The 11960-nt window shown below is 41.3% G+C and overlaps 1 protein-coding gene across 1 annotated transcript in view; it reads left to right on the forward strand.

Annotated features, from left to right (window-relative positions):
* Positions 1–5531, forward strand: part of ppl (periplakin) — an 89285-nt gene extending 83754 nt beyond the window's left edge. The window contains exons 29-32 of the mRNA XM_080724163.1: positions 1935–2288; positions 3287–3574; positions 3915–4184; positions 4865–5531. Coding sequence (XP_080580289.1) covers positions 1935–2288; positions 3287–3574; positions 3915–4184; positions 4865–5071 — 1119 coding nt within the window. The 3' untranslated portion in view covers positions 5072–5531. The remainder of the gene's footprint in view (positions 1–1934; positions 2289–3286; positions 3575–3914; positions 4185–4864) is intronic.
* Positions 5532–11960: the final 6429 nt, after the last annotated feature.

The following is an 11960-nucleotide window of genomic DNA, read 5'->3' on the forward strand; positions in this document are numbered from 1 at the left end:
TATCGGAGCTGGTGTAAATAGTAAAAAAGAAATTGCCTGCTTATTGTGTCTAAAAAAATACGCATGCCCCCACCCACTGAAATCAAAATACAAAAATCGCTAAAACAATAGAAAGCAGTTAAATGAAAACATTTTAACACTCATCTTTTCTTTTCCCCAATTACAATCTAAAATATGAACTCTTGTTGTAAAAAAAACAAAGTTATCCTTTAAGGAATTAATTGATTAAAATAAATTAATCGCAATTAATCGTTTTCTTTTTTCTTTAAACTTTTTATTATTATTTTTTGTATTTATTTTTAGCCTAGTTAAAGTTACAGGTATGGTGTGTGTGTGTGATATCAAATGTGATCTTAACAAATTCACAGTAATCTTGAATCATACTAAAGCAATAAGCCACAAGAGGCGAGTGGTTACCGGGGGAGTATACACCGGCTGAGAGGCGTTGGGAAACACGAGGCGCAGCCGAGTGTTTCCGACCCTCTCAGCCGGTGTATACTCCCCCGGTAACCACAAGCCTCGCGTGGCTTATTGCTTTTCTAAAACGGTCACAATATTGCAACATGAAAATCATAGCATTGCATCATTTAAAGAAAGAAGTACACTTCTCCGCCACCAGGAAGATACATTTCCTTCCGTTTACCAGCCACATACAGGAAAGGGACTTACGGAAGCCAGTGTGTGTTTACAAAGTCACGTCATTCTTTTTGCCAAAAAAAATAGGGAAACAACACTTATGTTAGATCAGTCTCATGTTAAGAAGTTAAGAACCATATTCAATCCATAGACATGTTTATTTTCATCCAGATTTAGCTGCTATGTGGGTGAACATCACATCAAAACGCTAGCATAGCAACCTAAGCTAAACAGCCGAGTGGTGCCTGGAGAATAGAGGGCGCTTGTTGCCTTTACAAGCCCCGCCCGGAGCCATTCAGTCACTGTCCTATGCATGCGGGCGGTGCTTAGAAGCACCCGCACGGCAGGATTTGAGAGGAAATCAAACGCTCGCTTCTCTAGTTCAGCCTCACAGCACAGTGGAAAGAAATAACGCACCTGGCTTTGATATAAACTGATTCAAGGTATGGGTTACAGTCTCAGGTATACCATGGCAACCAGCCAATCAGAATCAAGGAATGGAACTAGCCGTTTTAGAATCCTTCATATTCAATTGAGCACTGCAAAGGGAAGGTGTGTTTGTCCAGCTGAAGCTTGTTGACGCTCGTTAATGTTATATACATTTAGGCCATTATGTTTCTGCACTCGTTTTCGGTTTTGAACAAGAATTTCTCATTTGATCCTAAAAAAGAAACACTGCTTATCAACGAACCGGTTAATCGATCGATAGTGGTCATCAACTATTAGGGCATTCACGAATAGTGATTTTTAGTATTCGAATTATTCAACCTCAAAGTATTCAAATTGTCGAATATTCGACAGGACTGGCCAAACTGTCAAATATTAAGTAAGCAAGAGGCACACATTGTGAAAATAGCCGATCTACATGCTCAACGCGAGGTGTTGTGGCATGTAGATCTGCTATTTTCACAATATTTATCTGCGGAACCGAGTCACATTAAATGTAATACCTACAATTCCAAGTGCTTGTCAGGGTGGGGGTCCCCAGTTCAAATATGTTTATTTTGGGGGTCATGGCCTAAAAAGGTTTGAGAAGCCCTGGTATAGAGCATTAACAAATTCATCCACCAGGGGCATTGACAACTCATTCTTATGACTTCCTATCTAGCCAAGCTTAATAAACTATACATTTTTTAAAGTGAAAACAATTTACAAAATTAAAATAAGCGAATATTCGACTTCGGTGAACAACGTCGAATAGTGACTTTGATATTCGAATATTCGAATATTTGGTGAATGCCCTATCAACTACCAACGAATGAACAAAACGGATCATTTCCCATCCCTCCACCTTCCAGGACGAGCTCGTGGCGCTGCAGCGGAGGAAGGCGGAGCTGGACCAGCAGCTGGAGGAGGTGGAGCGCGAGCGGCGGGCGCGCCGCGACGCCGAGCTGGAGATCCAGCGGCTGCGCGTGCGCCTCAACGAGATGGAGCACCGCGACCGGGAGAACCGCGAGAAGGTGACGGTCAAGCAGAAGGTGGTGCTGCAGCAGGACCCGCAGCAGGAGAAGGAGCATGCCGTGCTCCGCCTGCAGGTGGACGAGGAGCGCCACAAGCGCACGCTGCTGGAGAAGGAGCTGAGCGCCCTGCTGCAGCAGCAGCAGACCCTGGAGAACATGGACGTCAAGGAGCGCGTGGTCCGCACAGAGAAGGTAGGTAGACCCTCGCGGGCGAAAGTCCTTGATTATGTGGACTAAAATCATTTATTATGCGGGCAAAAAACCTTGATTTTGCGATGAAATATGCTGGGTTTTATGTGATTTTATGCGGTGAAATTCTGGAAAGTTGCGAAATATGTGACATGCGAAATATGCAGAAAAAGTTGCGAAATATGCACAAAGTTGCGAAATATGCGAAAGGTTGTGAATTAAGTGAAGTATATAAAAAGATGCAGGGTTTATGTGATTTTATGCGGTGAAATATGCAGGTAGTTCCGAAATATGCGGGGGGTTATGTGATTGTTTGCAGTAAAATATGCGGGTAGTTCCGAAATATGCGGGCGGAAACATGCGATTATGCTGCCTTTTTGAAAACATGTGACCCCCGCGTAATCTGCGGCATTTGGCTGATTATGCGGGAAATTATGCGAAAGCATACTCGCATTTTTCTCCACAAAGTGCCTTTTCAGAGATATTGTATGTATATCATGATACAATGAAAGGAGCCTTGTTGAATTGTTAATACAGAGATTCATTGCGAAATCCATTCACACCTGCATTTTGGTCGGTAGTTCTCAAGGTCTCCACTTAACAAAATACAAATGAGATATATATATACAGTATAAAGATAGATCTATCTATCTATCTATCTATCTATCTATCTATCTATCTATCTATCTATATATATTATATAGCCTATATATATCTCATTGGTATACTGTCAGAGTTGCATACTTGTATGGGTAATTTAGACCTCCCAAAAGGAACCCAGAGATTCCCTGGACCCCACTTTGAGGACCACTGGTCTAAACGGTCTGTTACTCGTTTTTCCTTTAGTTTTTGTTAACTTGTAGGTGGTTGTACCGTTAGGCAATTTTAGAAATAACGATAAAAAAAAAACACATGAAAAAGAATCGTGATAAGATCGCGTATCGTGATACAGATTGGAAAAATATTGTCATATTGTCATTTTTCCATGTCGCCCACCCAAGGTCCAGGTGGAGCGGGACCCCGAGGCGGAGATGGAGATCGTCAGCCTGCGGCGGACGCTGGAGGAGGAGAAGAAGCGGAGGCGGGATCTGGACCAGGAGCTGTCCCAGCTCAACGCCAGGTTCTCCGACATGGACTTCTCCAACGTCAAGTCGTCCAAGGAGCTGGACTACATCCGCGACGAGAGCAGCCGCCTGCAGCAGGAGAACCAGCGGCTGCAGAACGACATCCGCAAGCTGCAGTCCGAGATCCAGATCACCAGCAAGGAGACGCGGCTCATCACGGAGCAGGTACCGTTGCAGGGGGCGTCAATTGGGTATGACAGGGGCAGGGACGTGCTGGGCCCCTGATTCAGCCCGGGAAAAAGAGTTGGAGAGGCCCTCATTGCGCGCTATAGAGAGGGATCTACAAGCTCACAGCACTGCACTCGGTGCCGCGCTGTGAGCTTGTATATCTGCTATTTTTCAATAGTGGAAGCATAAAATAATAATACACTATAATGTGTAGCCGTTCTAAACCTTTTTTTTTATAAAATGCGAGGTCTCGCAGGCTTAAACACACACGGCCACCCACCTACCTACACGCGCAGCCGAACGCAAAAGTAACAAAAACGTCCTCCAATCCCCCCAGGCGCCCACGGAGAACGGCAAGAACCTGGAGCTGCGGCTGGACTCGCTGCAGCGGGAGCTGTCGGAGCTGCGGGGCGTGACGCGCCAGAAGGACGAGGAGATCGAGAAGCTGCAGAAGGGCCTGTCGGCCGTGCGGATCAAGCGGGAGCAGCGCGAGAGCCACCTGCGGCGCTCCATCGTGGTCATCGACCCCGACACGGGCAAGGAGATGAGGCCCGAGGAGGCCTACAAGCTGGGCCTCATCGACTGGAAGATGTTCGTCAACCTGCAGGTAGGGCTTGTCCCCGATCATGACATTTAACGAATCATTGTCCATGTAAAGGAAGTATTTTGCAATTCCACTTAAAGGGATATTTCACTTTCAAAAAAACTTTTGGTCATTTTATCGTCTAATCAGGCTTTTATGAACACCCTGGACAGTTTTTTATTTGCTTGATTCAATATTTAGATATTTGATGTAAATATTACCAGGCCCTCCAGGCCCAGGGCCTCTCCCCATACACACCCATTGTAACTTCAAACTTCATTTTAACCATGATAGATTCATTAAAAACACCCATTATTTTTCTGGTGACTCATACTATCATCCTAATACGTGAGCTGGCTGTTTTTTCGATAACTTTTTTTCAATTATTTTTAATAATTATTTTTTTGTATTTCATTTTTTTCATTTTCCCAAATAATTATTAAACATAAATGAAAAAAACGTATCGAAAAAACACGGCCTGCTCACGTATTAGGAGGGTATGAGTCACCAGAAAAATAATGGGTGTTTTTAATGAATCTATCATGGTTAAAATGGAGTTTGAAGTTACAATGGGTGTGTATGTGGAGAAAAGCCCATAAGCTGTTTCCCTGTTGAAAGTGGAATTTTCCTTTAAGTACTTAGTTACTTACACCACTGATTATTTATTTGTGACAACAACCCCCCCCCCCCCCCCTACCTTGCAGGGCCAGGAGTGCGACTGGGAGGAGATCTCGGTCAAGGGCCCAAGCGGCGAGTCGTCGGTGCTCCACGACAGGAAGTCGGGGAAGAAGTTCTCCATCGAGGATGCGCTGCGCGTCGGCCACATCACCAACAAGCAGCTCCAGCAGTACCTAAACAAAGAGATCACCATCCAGGAGTTTGGCATTATGGTGTCGGGCAAGACCAAGTGAACGCAAGCAACCTGAAGAAAAAAGCATATCTGTTATTATTTTGTTTGTTTTCTGTCCTATGGGTTTTAAATAATGGTCGCTATCGGACGGAAGCCTTGAGTGTCCAAAAAGGGTTGTTCATTGGCAGTGTTGGGGAAGTTACTTTGAAAGCGTAACTTGTCAGCGTTAAATTCAGAATGTACATTTGGTGTACATGAAACAAAATATAATATCCTACAAAAAAAGTCACATGCCAGCAGAAATATGCCTCTCAACTGAGTTTCTTTTTTTATTTCAAAAAGGTTGACATTCATCTGTGTTCCTAAAATAAAGTTAAAAAATAAGAAAATTATGATCTGCTGAGGACGTAAAATGTAAAATTATAACTTGTAACTTCTTGTAACTTGAGCCAAAAATTACCCAAAAGGTATCTCAGTTACTTGACGAGTTACAGAAATATGAATGTAACTCAGTTACCAGAAACTCAGTTACGTAACTCAGTTACATGTAACTTTAACTTCCCCAACTCTTGAGTACAGTACATGTACAGTATGTAGCAACTTTTTTTTCTGAATATTTTCTATAAAAGCCAAAGGTATAAGCTATCAAAAAGTTTTGGAATGTTGTTTCTAGCTGCTACAGACGCTGAGTAATAGTTTTCCAGAAAAAACAGGGTAATATTCAAATCTAATTTACACCATTATATAAAAAAGTTGAATTATGGAGACACAAGGTTTCGGCCCGACAACGACCATCTGGTCAATAATATAATATATTCTATGTGTGTTGCTTTCACTCTGGCTTTCAGCTCATGTTGAATTAACGTTATTATTATTTTATTGTTTGCCTCTCTCCGCTTTGAAGTAATGATTGCACTGTTTTGTTATATTGCATAAAGACTTTTAATGTCGGTGCTACTTGTAGGAAATGTGGGTTGAAATTGTGTTACGGACAGACGACTAACATGTTAAGTGGCAGAAATGGTCTTGTGTGTCTAACAGAGGGTGCCTGGGTGACAGTAACAGTAAAAAGATGCTTAACAGTTTTTGTCATGTGTTAATGGTGTGTTTTTTTTCCTCACATACACGTTCTTCATACGTAAATAAATAAGTCGTTGGAACTTAGGTATATTTGTGAGTGTTGTTTTTTGTTCTTTGAAAGACATGACGTTTACCTGATGAACAATCAGAATGTTTTTATAGCTCAGAACCATTTATACTATTTTAAAAAGAAATTATGATCAGCCAAGACAATTGAACATTTTCCAATGGTGGAAAAAGTATTCATGTTTTTTACCTGAGTAAAAGTATCAATACTGCAATGTAGAAATACTCTTACAGGTAAAAGTCCGGAATTCTACGACACATTGCAAGCTTGTAGATCGGCTATTTGCTGAAATGCATATTGGGCTTAAGTGGTGAATGCATGTTTTGTAATAATAATCACAATCTACAAAGTAAAAAGCAACTCAAGTTTTCAAATAATTGTAGCAGAGCAATATTTTCCTCTGAGAAAACACTCCAGTAAAGTATAAATTCCTCAAAGGTGTATACCTATGTACAGTGCTTGAGTATATGTACTTAGATACACCACTGACATTTTCAGCAGCTTGAACAATCTGTGATAATGTTGTTATACTGTTTATGTTAAAAGATCCACATGATATTGTCACCGCTAATCTTCTAGAACAGGGTTCTTCAACAGGGGGTCCGGGACCCCTAGGGGGTCCTCAGAGTTACTACAGGGGGTCCTCCAAATCTTTGTGTGATAGAAACTTTTTTTCTTTAACCACTTGATAGCGTCCATATTCAGAGAACCAAAAATAGCAGATCTACAAGCTCACAACACCTCGCACTGCGAGGCATTGTGAGCTTGTAGATCTGCTATTTTTGACAAATCGCTTCGGTGTAGACTAGGGTAAAAAGAGCTGACCAAGTACAGAGTGAACACAAATTGACATGATTCCAAAATACACTGATGATTGTGCTGTCAAACAATGGAACTATGGCATCTACGTATGAAGAGGTCGTGGGGGTCCCTGCTTCATCTCTCTCCAAGCTAAGGGGACCTTGGCCTGAAAACATTGAAGACCCCTGTTCTAGAAAGTATACATCATCTATGTTACAATGCTGTCCAATTCAGGATTTGGATGAACTTACATAATGGTTTATACAGTACATTGAATCAAATATCTAAATATTCAGTCAGGTAACTTAACCCTGCAAGGCCCGAATTAATTAAAAAAAAAAAATCAGATGGTGTTGTAGGAGTCCTAATCAAGGAAAATGTAATGTTAAAAAATTAATAATGTTTTTGTAAGGTTTTATAGCCATAAATCATAAATCATGCTCTAATTTGCATATTGGGGATATTTTTCACAATATTAACATATACACGTGTTGTAGACATTCTAATACATGAAAAAAAATATTACAGGCATTTTACTTATGTTTTAGTGAGGAATAGCTTCAGTTAAAGGAGCTATAGTCAACGTTTTCATTGTAGGGCCGACACTTTGTTTACATCCTAGTCTATAGACTAGAATGTAAACAAAGTGTCGGTCTGACAATGGCCAAAATTATTATTTCATCATTATATTACGCTTTTTGTGGTCATTTTTTAATAGAAACATCACATATATGAAGCGTATTTTCTTATAAAATATTTTCGAAACATTATTTTTATTTTAGCATCCGTTTTTCAAGAAAAAGTTGACTATAGCTCCTTTAAAAAGTGAGATGTTGTTCGTCCAGACGCTGGAATTTCAACTTCTCTGGGAGGTGTGAATGTCAGCCTCTGTGGTAGGTATTTATATGCAAATATCGTGGCCAATGGCATTGTAATACTGAACAATTGGATTTAATGGTGATGTTAATGTGAAAACATAACAGGAAAACTAATTATAACATTTTTTAAAAAATGATTTAAAAAACTTTGCCAAAAAGCAACGCTGGGCCTTGCAGGGTTAAAGGAGTAGTTAACCACCAAAATGACTTTTCTCCTATTGATTGCTCACGCCATGGAGAATTGAGTTCAATCATATTTTTTGGTTTGTGTTGCATTCCTAAGACAAAAGATTTATTGCAAGAAATTTACCCCCATTGTTTCCGGATGGGGACCCAAATCTATTCGGGATTCAGAAAATCCCATTCCACTGACACATGCCTTCTCTATTTGACTGACCAAATCAAACGCGAAGCGGATCAGGGCAAGTATAGTGGCATGGTCATGATGGACCTCCAGAAGGCATTTGACACCGTGGATCATGCTATTCTGATTGAGAAACTAAAAGCCATCGGTCTTGACAGCGCAGCAGTGAGCTGGATGCAATCTTACCTGGTGGGGAGGGAACAGGTGGTGGAGATTAACGGTACCCTGTCCCCCCCCCTCCCAGTAAGCTGTGGAGTTCCCCAAGGTAGCATACTGGGACCTCTGTTGTTCCTAATATACGTGAACGACATGGCATCTGCTTGCGACTGCAACCTGTTCCTGTTCGCGGATGACTCGGCTCTCCTAGTCTCGGGCAAGGACCACTTGCAGGTTGAAAAGACACTTAACTCTGAACTGAGTAAGATCTGCACATGGCTTAACGACAACAAATTATCAATTCACCTGGGCAAAACCGAGTCCATCCTCTTTGGATCAAATCATAACCTCAAAAAGGTAGAGAACTTCACAATCAAAGTGGGTGACAAGGTCATAACACGAAAAAACGAAATCTCCTACTTAGGATGTATCCTTGAAGCTAATCTTTCCAGCGAAAAGATGACTTCAAAAGTAATACAAAAAATCAACCAACGAACTCGTTTCCTACAGAGGATCGCCCCAATGGTCAACTTCAACACACTGAAGACCATAGCTGGTGCAATAATCCAGCCCCTCTTTGACTATGGAGTCCACGTATGGTATCGTGACGCCCCACAAGCCCTAAAAACTAAACTCCAAACAGCCCAAAATAAACTAATTAGGGTCCTGCTTAACCTTCCCAATCAGACTCACCTCACCGCTACTCACCAGTTAAGAGTGGGGTGGCTCAGAGTAGATGACAGAGTACAGCAACTTGCAATGGGCCTGGTGTACAAGATACACTACACCACTATGATACCCAAGTACCTGTCAAAATACTTTAAAAACGTTAAGGATGTCCATAATTACAACACCAGAGGCAGTGCCACAGATCACGTTCAACCCAGAGTCAACTCAAAGAAAGGGTCGAACTCGTTCTTCTGCTACACCACAAAAATGTGGAATGCCTTACCGAAGGCCATAAAGGAGTGTGGATCACTAGCATCCTTTAAAATTGCCCTAAAAAACCACTTACAGGCAGCAGCCGTTCACAACTGGTAAAAACCTAGCCCAACCCTACCCTCCCTGCCCCTTCCTTGTATATACTGTACATACTGATTGTTTAGACTTACTGTTACCTGCCCCTTCCTTGTATATATTGTATATACTGTACTTACTGATTGTATAGACCTACTGTTTTCTTTTTTTCTTTACATATCTACTGCATAGTACTGTGTTCTATTTGTCTGTCATTCAATGTTATATGAGATACTTTAATGGTTTCCTGTTGAAATAAGCTTAGTCTTTTCATGGATCTCCTTTTAGTAGACCTTGTACCAGTGAACTGTACCGTCATGAATCTGTACATTTTCCTATGCAAACTTCTAATAAAGCCTTCAATCAATCAATCAATCAATCAATCAATCAATCAATCAGTCCCCATCCGGAATCAATGGGGGTACATTTACTATCATCACATTTTTGTCTTAGGAATGCAACAAATACAAAAAGATATTATTGAACTCAAGTCCCCATGGTGTGAGCAATCAATAGGAGAAAAGTCATTTTGGGGGTGAACTACTCCTTTAAAGACCTTTCAGAGGTTATGGTGGTGACTGGTCATTAATAACTAAGCAGTTATCAGAGGTCAAGATGACAGTTTAGTAAACATACAATTATGTCTACCGCCAGACACTATGTGCACTGCAGTGGTATAAAAGAAATAAGGGTAATAATAATAATAATAATAATGCATTTTATTTAAAGGCGCCTTTCAGGACACTCAAGGTTGCCGTACAATTCAAAAAGACAGTCAATTAAAAACAGGCAAAGCATAAAAAGACAGTCAGTTAAAAACAGGCACAGCATACATCAACATGTCAACAACACAACACAGTATATAAAAAAAACACTGAAATAGAACAAATAATACATCAATATGTCAAAGTCAATAGTAATGGGGGAGTGAGTGTAGGTATACAGATAAAAGGGTGATGTGGGAATGTTAGAGTGAGTAGGCCAATTTGAACAGGTGGGTTTTGAGTTGGGATTTGAAAGTGGTTATGGAGTCAGATTGTCGGATGTGAGGGGGTAAGGAGTTCCAGAGTCTGGGTGCAGTAGGAAGAACGGGGTAAGATGAACCGCTGGGTAAGATGAACCACCCCCTTTATCTTTAAAACTATACACACTAGACCTTACCCGTTCAAAGATGTGTGCTCCAAAATATGTGCAGAGTGTGGGTTGTGGGGAAAGTTACTGTAACTGGTGCGTGCGTGAGTGCATAATGTAAGGAGCGGCTCATGGAGGAGTGTATATTTATTTACCCGTTGGAAGATGAGACACACATCAAACGCACCTGGTGAAAGCGCGTGAGAGAGAGAGAGAGAGAGAGAGAGAGAGAGAGAGAGAGAGCATTCCTGAGAGAATGCACATTCCTAACTGTGAGAGAGGGAGCTGTGTGTGTGTGTGGGGCTCCAGATCCCATGGCCTGGAGGAACAGACCGTAACCCTGGCAACAGACAGTAGAAAACGCTAATAAACAGCTTTAATTTGGGAGAAATGAAATTCGGGCTCCGTCAGCGTTGGTATATTGCTAATGGCCAATACCATGTGAACTTTGGGATCAGTTGCTGAAGCGAGTGAATAGATAAACGTAGATAAGCGTGAGCGTTAGAGCGTTAGAGCGTGAGTGAGTTTGGAAAATTATATGTTTGATGAGTTGTCATTTGACCATAGAATAAGAACACAAACATCATTTCCACCTGGCTGTGGAGTTGACAGCAGGCCTGTAATTTCGTCATTTTAGGGACAAGGCCAATTGGCCTTTGATGTTGTCCATTTTTTAGGGCACAAAGGCCAAATGCAAGGGCAGGAAGGCCATCAAATAAAAGAAGACTTTAGTCCATTGAAATAATTTGTTGAATCTAAGGGTTAGGGATGATAACCTAATGCGCAGTGAAATAGATAAATGATGGTATTTACAATCTGATGAATCCATGTTCAGCCCTGCACAAATCAAAGTCACTGGATTGGTTTAGGACTTGGGGGACTTAAGATATCAGAATCTCAACAAAAGACACTGGTGTTTATATGACAAGAAAGAGACACCGGTGTCTACTGTCTACATATTGACAAGAAAGAGACAGAGTGGTACAGTACGGCCTCTGTGGCCTCAGGTCATGCCATTGGTTGGAGGGGCATGAGGCCAAACTGAAGGGCAAATTTCTGCCCTGCTATATTTCTACAATATAAGATGTTGCCTACGTTGAATCTAATTCCTGAAAACGCCCCTGCTTTAAGTTAAGGCATAAGAGCTGGTACTGAAGATAATCAAAATACAGACAGTGCCTAGGATTACAGCTTAGGCAATTGGCACTGGGTGAAAAATGGGTTACAAAATTGTGGGATAAAATAATTAGAAAAAAAAGACCTGAGGCCGATAAAAAAAATGTGTTCCAACAGTTTTTGAAAAACAAATGTTATATCAGTGGTGCTCAAACTTTTTAATGTCAAGGACCCCCAAAATGATTTGTATTTGGCTGCGCATAGTTACGCTTAGGGAAAGAAGAGCCTACTGGTGGTGCTGGAATGGTGGTGGGAGCAAACAAAGCACATACAACATCAC

This window comes from Nannobrachium achirus (genome assembly GCF_963921795.1).
Source record: "Nannobrachium achirus genome assembly, chromosome: 4".
Classification (NCBI taxonomy): domain Eukaryota; kingdom Metazoa; phylum Chordata; class Actinopteri; order Myctophiformes; family Myctophidae; genus Nannobrachium; species Nannobrachium achirus.